Source organism: Colias philodice, chromosome 7 (genome assembly GCF_061535455.1).
Source record: "Colias philodice isolate Cphi_HAF_F1 chromosome 7, ilColPhil1 Martin Lab GWU primary, whole genome shotgun sequence".
Taxonomy (NCBI): domain Eukaryota; kingdom Metazoa; phylum Arthropoda; class Insecta; order Lepidoptera; family Pieridae; genus Colias; species Colias philodice.
In genome coordinates, this window is record NC_143092.1 from 5,166,576 (window position 1) to 5,182,566 (window position 15,991).

Sequence of the window (15,991 nt, forward strand, 5' to 3'; positions counted from 1 at the left end):
TATGTAAACTTTGATACATTAAATTTCATATTTCGTCCAAGTTTTCACAAACTTTCTCAAACAGGTTACGTATATAAAGTATTACCGAATTCCAGCGCATCGGAAACTTCTACTTGGGGAATATTGGCAAAGTTTCCATTTTTCTAACTCGGTTATTATGTCAAGAGTGGAAGAGCCGGTGACATTTTCACCAATAAAAATTCCGAGTGCTGACTTGAGCAATGTACAAAATGATTGACTATGCCTACTCTCTATAGTCTATCGGTTCGTCGTTCTGATTTTTAATGAATGTAACCTTTAATTAATTTTAATACAAAGCTAAATTCGTTCTTAAAAATTATTTATTGAATGCGAAGATGAGTTATAATGCTTGCAAAGAATATCATCGTTATATCGACGTAAAACCAAAACCTTTACCATTTTCCACCATTTTGTGATATTTTAAAGATGATATTATAAAACAAATTTTCATCGGCTTTGGCCTTAGTTATTACGATTTGAGATAATTGTGAGGAAATATCAGCTGCAAGCTTACTTTGTTTCCATACTGCTTATATCTTACCATATAAAGTTTATGGCGAAATATGAGAGCACTACACTTCTGCACTTTCATAAGAAACATCTCATTTCAGTCCGAGCTATAAACTTGTGTTATATCTGTTGCATACAAAATTATGGCGTTTTTATGTGTTGGCATCCGTTGGTTAAGAGCGGCACCTCATAAACTTCGCTGGCAAATTCAATTCAATGCCTTTACGATGCTAAGTAAATTGAGTGTCAAGTATGAAGGTAATTTTTACCAATTATATATAATGAATTTCAGTATTTGAGAGTTAATATATTGATACTATAATCATTCATATTGTTTGTTGACCTTGTTTTAAGCGATTACAAGGTGGTGTTTAAAATGCTTTTTAGTTTACTAGAGCAATATAACGTAATATTTCAATTATAAACAAATTATCAAAATACTTGCAGTAAGTATAACGTTATATTTACGCCACATTACTGTTTAATAATATCTTCTGCTCGAGCACTTGTGCAAACAAAAGGAAAATATAATAATTTCTACATGAAGATTATTCCTCAATCTTAAATAGAATGAACAAAAATAAATATGTTAGTTATTTTATAGTGTATGTTATTGTTAGTAGTGGCTCTACGAATAACGTAGACTGCTACGATTATTATATAGCGCTACGTTACGTAATTAGGTATAGCAATTAAGAGTTTTCAAAGGAAATTTCCAGAAATTATTTATTTCAGAAATATTTTACAATAATTATTATAAATATAATGATTTGTAATTATTTACGCGTCCGTAATTGTGGTATAATCGGCTTCAAGAATCTCTTGACCTGATAGCAGTTTACAAATGAATTCCAACTCGCTTATACCTGACCTACTTAAAACATTCTAAAGTAAAATGTTTTACAAATATACGCTGTGAAACCTAAAATTAAAGCCAAGTTATTATAACATTCAAAGATCAAATCAATATTTTTAAATGAGATAGAAATACAGCTTCGTTTGAGTTTTTATGTTGGATTTGTAAAGAATATTTATAAAAGCAATCAAGTTGAGCTGAGTCGGTTTATGGAATGTTTTATGTAACACTAGCGGTCCGCCCCGGCTTCGCCCGTGGTACATAATATTTACGTTTTCTCTACATAAAAACCATCCTCGTACTTCAAGGAATATAATAAAAAAAGAATTATCGAAATCGGTTCAGCCGTTCTCGAGTTATGCGCTTACCAACACATTTTGCGATTCATTTTTATATAATTAACTATTGCAATATATATATTGCAAATATACTATAGTATTGGTTCGATGTTTTCGCTTAATTCACCGCTCATATGAGAAAAACTTGCAGAGAAATTTCAAATAAAAATTACTTGCAAAAATAACGATGATGTAATATTTTTTGTACTTGCAATAATTAAACAAATAAAACGATAGAAGTGTGGCTTCAATAAAAATATATTTAAAAGTAACTAACTATCAATATAATTTACTAAAACAACGTCTAAAAGTAACAATAACTAAATTCATTAAACTCGCTTTGAACGACAAAAATTGAAAATATATTTCAACTATATTATTCTAAAATTAGTCTGTTACAGAAAGTTTCCAGGAAAGTACTCAGTTTTAATTTTATTCTACAGTTTCCATGGTCCAGCGATTCTATATTGTCCACTAACGAAATAATATTGTCAAAACTTTTGAATGAGACGTAGTCCTTTGGTAGGATCGTTTAAACACAGCGTTTACTGATTACTCGTAAAATGAACTTAAATAGCATCGACTCATTAAATTAATTTATATCTGTTCATGTCTTTTACTTTGGATATTTATATGAATTTTATGCCATTAGTTTAAAGTTAAATATTGTTATGTGCATTGTATGCTTATTTGTACAAAGCAGATCGATTAATTATTATAATAAATCGATATTATAACAACGAGACTATAAACTATGCATAAGCATGGTTATTATACATATTATATAATATGTATAATAACTATCAGTTAAATAATAGAATTATAGTAGAACATAGATTTTCGAGCTAAGCACTAAGCTGAAATCGCGTACAGTTTTAAGTGTTAAATATTATTGAAGTTCCTACAATCTCCGTTATTCCAAACTTCTCGAAGCTTCGACTTTGCTTGGCTTAAACTTAAGGATATTAGTAGAAATTACTTCAAACACTGCATTGCACCATCTTTAGGGGCATGTGAGCGTAATTAGTAAAGTGTTTTAGCACTTCGCACCACGTAGAAATTTCTAGATATTAGCTAAGTTTTATTTTATTAGGAGGTAAATTGCTCACATAGTCGCTATTACGATGGAGCTATGAAGTTAGTAACCAAAGTGTGTCAGACGATTATGAAACAACGGAAATCTTTTAAAGTTTCATTCTTCGTTTAATGGCTTTTGTAGACGAGTTATTTCATCAAACAAAAGGTTGAAACATTTTTATTTTTCGACGTTATAATTTGAGATTAATCAATGAATTTGCATAGATTCCAATTACATAAATGTTATAAGCACTTTTAGGGGTTCAAAATAACTGTTTATGTTTTTATGATGTATAGCTATTGTCTATTCATAGTAACAGTACATACATCACATCTATTTACAAGTATTGGTTCCTATTTTTAAATATATTGTGAATACCTATAATAAATTATTTTGAAAAACAAAAAGAAAAGCATAAGGATGCTTAACAGAACACTGATTTCGTACAATATGTAATCCTGTATACGTAAGTAGGTATATTATAAAGACTTAATGAAATCTCTCGCTCCAGTTATTTTATCTTTGTCTCATACATGTATATTAATGACATATATGTTCCTACAAATTACGAGCTGTCGGTAATTCAGTGTAATCAGCGATTGAATTCCGTAAATTAACAAAGGGAAAGCATTGATTACTACCACTGGTTTGTAGAATTACATTCCTGTAATTTTCTGTGACAAATTGTAATTACTTTTGTATTGCATTGCGTGTATATAATGTGTTATTTACTGTTATAATTTACTTTACAGATTAAGCAGCTATAAAAATAAAGCCTTCTAAGGAGTATTAGGAATGTTATGAAATATGTAAAGAAGTTTTATTTAGCAAAATATTTGCATTTATTTTACTCTATAAATAAATATAAATCAAATTTAACTAAAACCTTGTTACAAAAATAACAGATGCGTAACCGACAACGATACAGAATGCGAAGAAAATTTACTACAGGAAAATACCGTTTGCCGGCTTACTGCCGTACTTTATCCGCTTACGCAAAGCTATCTAAAACCGTTCTTTATTCCAATTCGTTTTCTTAATTGGAACACTTGTAACATCTTAACCATAATATACAACCTTTAACTCGTATATAGTGAACATTAAATTACACTCTACATTGTATACGAAGCTAAACTACCATTCATGGGCTGACATAGCCTTAGGCCGCCCTTCCATCTGCAAGAAAACTTCCGCAAGAAATGTCCGACAGTCTGTCTGACAGCAGCTTGCAAGTCTAATTCCGCGTTTCCACCTGCAAGTAGACTTGCAAGCTGGCATAGCTTTATATAAAAACCAAAACAAATGAGTTCTAAAAATACATTCGAATTTCGGCTTTGCAATTTACTTTTGCAGTAACCAAATATATGCGGATATTACCAGTAAATTTAAGGCAAAAAATAAATAAACAGGCATACACCTTGCCATTTTGATCGTTGAATTATTCATGACGTCTCACGCGAGCCCACCTGAGCGAGGGTTCAAGCGCGAGAACTCTCCAAATACAACTCATATCATTGCTTCGGGGGATATAACGAAATGGGCAAGCCAGCCGTCTCGTTTAGGGGCAAATAAAATATACCCGGACTTATTACCGCGCACTTAAAACCGTCTGAAGTATCATCTTGATAATAAGGTGAGCCCTATGCAAACTAATTGAATCTTCACGGGTTGTAAACGATAAAAGTTTACGTCAAGTTTTGACAATTATCTTTGATGTCTCGTTGAACATTGCTGATTTGTAAGCAAGTCTGAATATTCCGTTTTTTACAAATTATGGCGTCTGTATATCGTTTTTTGCCAACTCCTCATGAGTTTTACGCTGAACTACAAGAACGTGCCGACCTTGCTGAGGCCAGGCGCCACCAGCGGTTTCTTGCTGTATTGCTGCTACAGCGTATGACGAGAGGATATCTTATAAGAAAACACGTGGCTTGGTTATCACGTAACGCAACTACGATTCAATGTGCTTTTAGAATACATAGAGCACGAAAGGCGTATCGCGCCGCATTGAGACGTGCCGTGCGAAACAAACACGGAAGACACTATGCTCGTGCAGCTACTAAAATTCAGGTAAATTGTGTTATTTTGTTACGTACTCATGAAATAAACATATGTAGGATTGTACGACTACTCATCGTTATCTCAGTAATAGGATAACGAACCGAATTTTAGTAGGATTTTTTTAATCGCGAAACTTGCGAAACTTTTGCGTGCACAATACCATTAAATATATTGTAAGCATCAGGGCTGTTAAGAAAAGTACTATCTAATAAAATAATATGATGTTTACCTTCCTAACAGGCATTATGGCGAGGGCATTACTCAAGAAGAACCAAGTTTTGTTATCGATCGTATAGAAAATGGTTGGCTTTAGTTAAAGAACGTGGTGAGAGACGAGCAGCCGAAGCTGCTGAATTTGGTATAAGGAGTCGAGCTGACGATCTACAAATTCTAGAAGAAGAAGCTAGGAAGTGGCTCGCATTTGTTGTTTTTAAACTGCATCATTTACTTCGAACAGCAGTATGCGCCGGTGTATATTCTGAGCCAGCTACGACAGAATTGTCTGATTTTGAAAAGCTGCTTAAATCCATTCATTATACTGAATACATGAGGAGGCTTAAGCGTAAGTACAACGAATTTGTAAGAAAATTCCGACCGAAATTTTGTAATAAGAGATTATTCCCTATAATTGGAGACGGAGCTGATTACTGGTATTTATCGTTGCCTGAAATGTATGAATTAACGGTGCCGCTTCCTAAGCAACGAGATACGAGGCACATCGCAACCCATCACGGGCCGCAACATAAACAGCCATTTCTGTGGCGGAAAGTGAGGCCAACGCTGGATGATGGACGTGGACCGTTCACGTTACCGAAATCGCCCGCCACTTCCACCCCGCCCCCTCCCGCCCCGACTCCCAGCGGTGATACAATTGAAATTAAACCATACAAAGACCCTCGTTTCCATCTTTATGTAAAACATTACACCCCACAACCGGATCTGTTCGAGTATGTCGACTATCACATAAACGTACTCCTTACCAGAAAATGTTCCATACAAAATATAGACAGTGAAAAGTAACCTTTTTAAATTTATGCGTAATTTCCTGGAGTTCATATTCATATTTTGCAATGTTATCACAATAGACGGTTAGGTACACTTTATGTGAAAACGTTTTGGCTTTTTTCCTTTTTCTTATTCGGAAATCCGTAATCAGACTGAGTTTGGAAGGGCCGTCCGGATGTTGCGAGCCGCGAGTCTTTTGTTGTTTCGCTTTTGTTGTTGAAAATTTTACACTTGTAATTTATTTGAGGAAACGCCTCGGCGAGAAAGAAATTACGTTAAACTCTCCAAGGCAAATGTGTTTTGTAAATTAACATCTCGCCTGAGGTTTTATGGTAAACATTTTATATTGTAATATTGCGAATTTGGCGTGAAATTTTTCTGCCAGATTGTGACATTATTTCTTTATATTCCGTAATTTATTTCGAATAAACTAATCACAATTGTTTTTGTAATTGACTCAATTAAACTGTAAATTTTATTTTTCACGATATTTTAAAGTACACGCTAGTAGATATAACATAAAATAACTCAGTTATGTAGTTTTTGCTATTGCAAAATTGGTGAGTGATATTGACTACTATACTTTATATAGATTGTTGATGTTATTATATTCTTCATGTTTTATATTATGTTAGGCGTGTACAAATAAGTCTGTTACCACCAAGTAAGCCCATTTACCAATAAGTGTTAATAAATACTCAACAAGGAGTAACGATAACAAAACATTAATCTTCAAACAAATTAGCTGTCAAAACGCACGCTTTATAATATGTCTTAACACTATACGTCTTGAAACCCATTTGTCTAACAATGCTCGTTTGACTCCGCAAATTTATTAGGGTCAGAATAATTCAGCTTGTGGGTTTCAGTACCTCCTTATTGCATAGCCGTCTTAGCGGGGTTCCTATATGTGAAATGTATTATTGCCGACCCACTTAATGCGACGGGAACCTAGGCGGCGTTGTGATTTGTAACTCTTCGATTATTCTGTAAGTGACGGCGTCACGAGGCGAAGTTCTTCAGCACTATTCAAGCGGTGCTGGTCCCGAATTGGAATTCGTGCGTCAACTAAAACTGTCAGGGTGTTGAGGGTGTTTGGTACATGAATAATGTATGGGGTAAATTTGCAAGTGTTTCAATTTACACCCGACGCCACTTCGCCCGTTCATACGCACTCAGAGCTATTCAAGTGCAAAAAGAAAACAAGTGGAGGCACAAACGGGGACAAGTGAACGCGGTTATATTAGCACGTAGTTCGCGCGACTTTTACTCTTTTTTGTAGCCAGTGCGACTAAGGACTTAAGGACGACGCAAAATTATACGACAAAGAACGTTTCTTGATATTATTGCGGTGTAGGTTTCTGACAACAAATAGGAATTAGTATACTGAAATGTAAGCTCATGATTTATAGGTATTCCTTTTAAAGATTATCTTTTCTTTTACATTGTTTGTGGGTCTCACATTTAAATTGTTGAATTTTTATTAATTTGAACAAATTCTTCATAATGCAGTTCAAAGTGAATAAGAACATCCTTTGAACCCTTTATAATCGTAAATTAAAAACCCGTTTCAGACATTAATAAATTAAACCGTTCTTTCACAAATACCGTCACGTTTATGTAAAAACGGTGCACGCTGTAGGAACGAGAAAAACCGTTTCACGGCTGCATTCCTCTAATTTCTTGGAGCCGGGGCAATTCTCGCCAGAAGGTTCCAATCGATAGGGAACTCAGTGGGTCCGTGATCTGTATGAAAAATGCGATGGTACGCGGTAATTAGTGGAGGTAGGTACGCTTGGGCGCGTCAAGGATAGTTTGGGACATGCTTTGTATTTCTATTGTTGGATTCACTATAGGTTTCTATGCATTAGAATGCGAGTGGATTGCGAGGAGCTTTCTATAGTATATTATGTACGCTGTGGTGAGTCAACTATTAAAATGTATAGTGTTGTTGTCATGTATTACTACTGCGTCATACAGAAGATTAAAGGATCCTTCCTGTAAAGTTAATACTTCAGTTACTTATTAAAAAAATATGAATGGTATTATAATTCACCCGAGGTATATTTTTATGGCATATTGCGTTTCTCTGAAAAGATATTCGCCTTTATCGAAATACCCCAAATTTTCAATAGCCTACCTACTTATGCAATATGCCTACTGGAAATAAATATTTAAAATTGTATTTCTCTTTATTAGTAATTTGATAACTGGCAGTTTAATTAAGATGGAATATTAGGTATCACGTTAACCGTTTCTCGTGGCACATAAAACTCACTGTTCTTAATTAAATCTATGTAAGACTTACTAGGCACTTTATAGCACTCTAGATTCTTGAAGTCGGTGTTGGTATCCTGTAAGCTTCGTCAAAGCTTAAACTAAATTGAGAAATTTCGTGTTATTAAACTATTGATTTATTTCATAATTTAAACTTTTATCTTTTTATTGTTAGTAAAACAAAAACAATTTACAAACAAATACCTGATTAAAAAGTACATGAAAAGGTACTCACTATTAATTTCAGAAACGGACATGTTCAAATTTCAATCACTTGAAGCTTCCATAAAAAGCTCAACAAGTTTTGATGAAATGTGGTTGGGAGATAAATTACAATCTAGATAAGAATAAAATATAGGTACATACTTAAAAAATAACTAGAATGACACGTACCAAAAACAAACGGGATTTTATTTTTATTTTATGATATTGTGTTATAAAAATAATGTCAACGTTTGATTTCAACGCCATACATAAAATGTGTCTAAAAATATTTGTAACACATATTTCAGAAAGCAAATAAAAAATCCATCGAGCGCCCAAATGAAATCTGCGACAATCATTTTTGCGAAGTTGTAAACGAACGATTTTGAACACTTCGCTGCCCGAATAGTGGTGTTTTAGTGTACTGAAAAGGCTTTCAATTTTGTACAATTTTGGAGTGAAAATGTTTTATCGGATGCTTTGAGCGGACGGGTATTACAAATAGACTTAACGGCTCGCCCGCTCCGCCCGTGGACCCGCTGCCGCTTATGAGGCTCGCTGCATCGCCGAAGTGCTATCGAATTTTCCGGTCACTTCGTCCGATACTCGCTTTGCCATTTTGATGAAAAGCATGGAACTGCTTTTTTCAGTGGCGACTATTTGGATTGATCCGTGTAACAAAGAGTTATACGATTTTTCGACCCGAATTCACCATTATTTATTGCTTATTTTGTCGCCTATTTTGGGCTAAGCATGGAGTTGCTTTTAATAGGCTATTTCACTTAGCACTACGACTTTCTGTTCTATGTCCTTTAAAAATGTTTAAAAATGTTCCTTTAAATATTTATTATCTAAGATTCAGTTAAACAATGTCGTAACCTATAATATGTCCATTTTATGTATAAGTACTTAGTCGATATTAGATATACATTTTTGTGAAAAGTTACAACTCTTATTTTGCCATCAGCTTGTTAGCGCAAAATACTTACGGCAGCATAATAATTTCTATGAAGTATTTATACATTTAGGTATATAATTTAATATAAACTTAATTATCTTAATATATATAAATCTCGTGTCACAATGTTTGACCTCAATGGACTCCTAAACCACTTAACCGATTATAATAAAATTCGCACACCATGTGCAGTTCGATCCAACTTGAGAGATAGGATAGTTTAAACATGTAGGTACCACGGGCGAAGCCGGGGCGGACCACTAGTATTTTTTATATTTCATACTAGCGGTCCGCCCCGGCTTCGCCCGTGGTACATATTTCCGTTTTCTCTACATAAAAACCATCCTCGTACTTCAAAGAATATAATAAAAAAAGAATTATCGAAATCGGTTCAGCCGTTCTCGAGTTATGCGCTTATCAACACATTTTGCGATTCATTTTTATATTTCACTAGCGGTCCGCCCCGGCTTCGCCCGTGGTACATAATATTTACGTTTTCTCTACATAAGAACCATCCTCGTACTTCAAGGAATATAATAAAAAAAGAATTATCGAAATCGCTTCAGCCGTTCTCGAGTTATGCGCTTACCAACACATTTTGCGATTCATTTTTATATATAAGACTAGCGGACCGCCCCGGCTTCGCCCGTGGTACATATTTACGTTTTCTCTACATAAAAACCATCCTCGTACTTCAAGGAATATAATAAAAAAGGAATTATCGAAATCGGTTCAGCCGTTCCCGAGTTATGCGCTTACCAACACATTTTGCGATTCATTTTTATATATAAGAAGATATAGGTAAGTTCCATTTAGCAATTTATGACGTTTCACACCACAGAAGTTGACTATATCATCAGATGTTGAATGTAATTCAGTCGGCAAGATGACCACAAATTGCTGGATCTGACAAGACTGGCCTATAGTTTAATTTGCGGTCCTTATTGATCAATGTACATTCGACTAATCTCCTCTTCTAATCACTAGTCACGGTAATCGGTTTAGTTAGGGTGGATCAGCGTCAATATGAATATAACCATAACTATAAGTGTATTTTAAACAATGGAAAGATATTTAAACATATTGGATCGCAAACATCCTAATGTTTTTGATACAATATGATAACATTACTTAATAAGCAGGACCATATTATTACAGAGAAAGAGCAAGAGAAGTAAATTCGTTGTTGAATATTGGCAGCGTTGGAATGGCCTTCGAATAAATAGATAATATTAATGATTTTACCATCTCAAACATTACAATTTCAATATCGATTAATTTGTGTGTATTGTATTCATCATGTACCTACTCGTATTTCTAAGAGCTCAGTCAGAACTGCCGACCTTTTAACATATTTTGTAAAAATATAACATGTTTTTTCCATAACAAAACTGAAGAAAAAATTTTATATTACCAATCTGGATCTACAACTCTTCATGTAAAATTGGAAATAAACGACAAATTCTTGTCGAATATATATTTTATAACTTTTCATATAAATTAAGGTATTTACATAATATATATCCAGCAGTGAACCTTAACCTAAATAGAAAATGTATAATTAGTAGAATAAATAAGAGCAGTAAGGTTGAATTTTATTATCTTTAAAAAATTATAAGCTAAAACTACCTACGCTTTGCTGTGGCCCACTCAGATGTTAATTATTACCGACTAGATTACTAATTCTTGTTCCAGAGGAAAGTTCTAAATAAAAGTATTAAAAGGTGATTTAGAAAAGCTATCTTATATTTATACTAGCTGTGCTCCGCGGTTTTACTCGCAGTGCTCCGCTCCTGTTGGTCATAGCGAGATGATATATAGCCTATATAATAGCCTTCCCCGATAAATGGGCTATCTAACACCGAAATAATTTTTCAAATCGGACCAGTAGTTCCCGAGATTAGCGCGTTCAAACAAACAGCAAACTCTTCAGCTTTATAATATTAGTATAGATTATTAAGACAGATAATTAATTGATTACGTATTTTATGAATTTTTTCAACTACCTGAGTTTTTATTTATTTTTCTATTCACTTGTGTCCATGAATGAGTGGGTGGGTGGATGCAAAAACGAGAACCTTATTTTTATGATATTTTCTATATTATTTTATCATTACACCTTCAGCCCCGAAGTAATGTTTATACTTGTATTATAAAGGACATTTTTTTTTGCTATATATACTTATCATTTGAGGGATATTGTTAACATTAGAAGTCACGCATGTTTAATATTTATGTTTATTAGACTGGCTATGATTAGCACACAAAACCGTCTGCTAATCCTTAACTAAAGTTATAAAATAAAGCATTCATATTCTAAGAAATAAATCTTTGCAATATGTTCAAGATCCCGTGAGTGAGTACACGAGAATATATGTACAAAGAATACAAAGATGACGTTTTTGAATTAAATACCTGCTCATACATGTAACAAAACATACGCACGTTTTAAATTGAAACGTACTTAGAAAAAAACTATTTATGAAAAGGTTGAAATCTTACAAAGGTATTTTAAAAAGAAATTCTTTGACGAGTGTGAAATGGGAAAACAGGCAAGTTTTGTATTGTATGCAGTGTAGGTATGAGTGGCTTGGGCTTGAAAGGCGTCGGTTTTATACAGCCAGAGCCGTATGACTAGCTGTTCGAGTTGACAAAGGCTCGCAATGCATCTAGTTTTGCGTAATAAGCCCGTGTTTATTATTTTATTATAGCCAAATGGATTGTGTCTCTCAATGATTAGGTGGAATACACTAACGTATAATAATGGTCTCCATTTTTTCTTTTATTGTACGGCTGCAATGATAGATAGATACTTAATTGATAGTAATTTAACTATAATCAACCTACACATGCAGTCTAAATCTAAACATAGAATCATTAATTTTAGTATATATATATATATATATATATACGTAATTTGAAGTAATCATAATCGTAGTAAATAGACCGGGAGATACTGACACAAAATTTCGAGTCATTTGTAACAGGATGGCGGTTCTACAGGGTTCTTAGTACGCAATGACAAAAAGAAAAATGATGGTGTGAACGCTGGTACCGGCGGCTTAGTCGCGTGGGCGTTAGTCGAACTCGTCGGAAAATAGCGAAAGTCAAACGATTTGTAACAGTATGGCACTTATTTTTCCTGGAAGTTTGAGGATCAAAGAATATAAATACAAAATTTCAAAGATCTAGGTGTTGGAAATCTTCACTTATATAAATTCATACTAAATTAATTTTTCAAGTATGACAGCACTTTTTCCCCCTACTAGAAGTATGGCAAATATAATAATGGTCACATTTTATCAAATACTCTCCAAAAATCCAAATGCAATACTGGTACAAAAAGTTTGGCGAAATAAATTTTTTTTGCAGATTTTCGGCGGTATGGCGACCATTTGGAATCGTCCGAAAAGTATGGCATGGCGATTTTCGTAAATGGCTGCACGACGATGGTTACCTGTGCAAAAGTTAGCCTGGTACAAATGGTTGAATAATTGTTTTATTTAAATCAACATATTCGCGTCGGTATGGCGGGCTGTAAGTCACACCGGAAAAGTATGGCATGACACTACCGCCTACTTCTTTTTTATGGGCTATCGGTAAATACTAAAATTTTTGTGTTACAAATCGTTTGACTTTCGCTATTTTTCCGACGAGTTCGGCTAACGCCCACGCGACTAAACCACCGATACCAGCGATCACACCATCATTTTTCTTTTTATCATTGCGTACTAAGACCCCTGTAGAACCGCCATCCTGTTACAAATGACTCGAAATTTTGTGTCAGTATCTCCCGGTCTAAAATACATACATAGCTACGACAATTCGTAGACGGCTACGCAATGTTATACGAGTAGTACCGAGAGTTGAAATTAACGGATCTAATATCAACCTAAATGTTTACCAAAATACATTAAATAACAGATTTATTAATTAACTAGCGGCCCGCCCCGGCTTCGCCCGTGGTACATATGAAAAATAGATGCTGGCCGATTCTCAGACTTACCCGATATGCACAGAAAATTTCATGAGAATCGGTCCACCCGTTTCGGAGAAGTATGCAGACTAACATTGTGACACGAGAATTTTATATATAACACTAGCGGTCCGCCCCGGCTTCGCCCGTGGTACATGTTCACGTTTTCTCTACATAAGAACCATCCTCGCACTTCAAGGAATATAATAAAAAAAGAATTATCGAAATCGGTTCAGCCGTTCTCGAGTTATGCGCTTACCAACACATTTTGCGATTCATTTTTATATATAAGAAGATTAATAATTTATTAGCAAGAATTCGCATATTCCATTACATAATTGTGTTCTTACTAACCTTACAGGTGTACGTGTATAACTTAAAACGTATCAATAGAAAAGGCATTCTGTTTGTAAGAATTTATGAAAAACGTATCTTATATTAAAAATAATAGCAAATATACTTTTCATAAATATTTATTTATAATTTAATTATCTACATATTGTCTAATGAACATCCATGTAATATGTTTGATTCGATAGTCCACTGCAGCTGTGTAAAACTATTTCTCCATTTCCCTCTAAATTCATCTTAAACATTCATCTTTGAAGCAGTTATCAATTGAGCTTGTTCAATGAAAAAACTGGTAAACGTTCATCACAGGTAATTCCTATATTTAAACGATCATTACGTACATGAGCAATATTTCGCAGGACCATTACTACCCATTATGTCCAAGAGTCGCAATTTCAAGTTACCCAATTACCTTTTCACACATAGGGTAGGAAGTGCACGTCTTTTGTTTGTTTCAATGAGCCGTAATTATCCCAATGACGTGTTGGAGTAGGTAATGGAACCGGGAAAACATTCTTAGCTCAAATTAGCTAGGAATTTTGATATAACAGAAGTGTAAACTGTGGCGCGAATGTGGTGAAATTTAAATATAGGCATAATTATTGTAGAGGAAAATTCACAATTTGGTACCTTTCGTTCTATCACTATGCATTGGATGTTAAAGCAGTATGATGAAAAAATGTAATATAACAATTAATTCCATAGCTGGTATTATGAATGCTTTCATCTAATTTCATCACGTTATTGGGATAATTACAGCCCATTAATACAAACAGAAGATGTGCATGTTAGTTAATTTAAAACTTTCAACTATTTAGGTTATCACAAATAATAGTTAAAAAAGAGATTTCATGCTAAGAAGCTTATTTATGATGAATAAAATGATTACTCCTCTTATTAATTTTCTGATACGTTAAGTTCAGGGCGGCATTTCTCCACAGACTCACGTTTGAGTTGAGGTGACATCAAATTAATATCATGTCTTATTCGTCGACAAGTGTTATTAATGGTTGCAGTAATTATCTCTTGAAGGCTCAAGTTCCCATTAAACAACGAATAAGATTCTAAATACGTATTTGAACACACGATTTATCATCATTAAAACTTTGACACGTTAATGAAATATATGCTCTCGAGAGCCATACATTTTGTCAAGCAGAGTTTATTATGACTTCGGATAATGAGGACAAAATGTTATTAATACTATCCACTAGTCACTAGTGTTTAATGAGTCAGCTGAATTATCAACTCGGCTTTCTGTTAGAACATAGGAAATGGAGAATTGTAATGTGCATTAGCAATGCGTAAAATATCCGGCATGTGAAAGAAAGGAAGAGGAAAACATCTAAGTCCTATTACATCCGAGAATGGATAGATTTTTTTTCAATAATTATTCGCCGTCGCTAACCAGAGTTGTATAAAGAAATTCTTTCAGTTTCATCGTTTTGTTTGTCTATTCATTATATTGCAAACGTATTCTTGGAAAAAATAAAAAATCGTAGATGTAATTTATTTATCTAGTTGTATATTAATGCGCAGTGGAATAGCTATATTTATCTACTTACTTAACGGAGAGTCCTATTTAATGTGAAGTCAGAAATTCGGCACTCCCATATCTATTTTAGCCTGAAGAAAAGTATGAAGTTAATCATTAAATAAGTAATTCAAGTTACAACCAATTCATAAACTGGTCATCATCATAAGCAGTTCACATTTACCCTAAATATTCAAACACCTCTAGATGCTATTACTATACGTCAACGTATTAAGGTTCGTTCGCAAAACATTCAGTAATAGCATCAAAAAGCCAAACAAGCCGGCCCTGTTGCATATCAATAGCTGAATACGTGTCAATCAGACCAACAGACGGACTAACGAGACCACCCCGGGGCAATTAAAGTCTGCTCGGTGCACGTTCCAACGTTTGAAAACAAATATCTAATATTATACCGCTTTTCCTTGCGCCGTTTAGATTTTTATTTTGTTTGCTCGTTTTTTGTGCGGGTTTTAGCTTTAAATACGCTTTGTAAATGGCAATTAATTACCATTAGTATGTCCTTCGTGGATTGAGGTGTGCTTTTTTCTTTTTTGCAAGATGTGAATGAGTCTAATTAGAGAAATTGTTTGATTTTAACATTTGTTTGATTCTTATATTTTTAACAATCAAAAGTGTATTAGAAATATATGTTTCAAACTTTAATGACATAAAACTGTACTTATAGGTATATTATTTTGTATTTATTAAAATTAAGAACTCTACCACACCCCGAACTGTTTGTGTGTCCGTTCTGTAGCGTTTAGCTACTATTATGTATTCTGTGACTCTACCTAGAGTAGGTAATAATTATCAAATTGT

At 33.9% G+C, this 15,991-nt stretch overlaps 2 protein-coding genes across 2 annotated transcripts in view; both read left to right on the top strand.

Annotated features, from left to right (window-relative positions):
• Window positions 1–15,991, top strand: part of LOC149487051 (semaphorin-2A-like) — a 248,627-nt gene that overhangs the window by 52,502 nt on the left and 180,134 nt on the right. The gene's annotated exons all lie outside the window — the stretch shown is intronic.
• LOC149487052 (uncharacterized) lies at window positions 4,569–5,884 on the top strand. The gene is made up of 2 exons (XM_089697110.1): window positions 4,569–4,873; window positions 5,105–5,884. Exons 1-2 carry the CDS (start codon window positions 4,577–4,579, stop codon window positions 5,882–5,884), a joined length of 1,077 nt encoding a protein of 358 aa, XP_089553236.1. The 5' UTR covers window positions 4,569–4,576.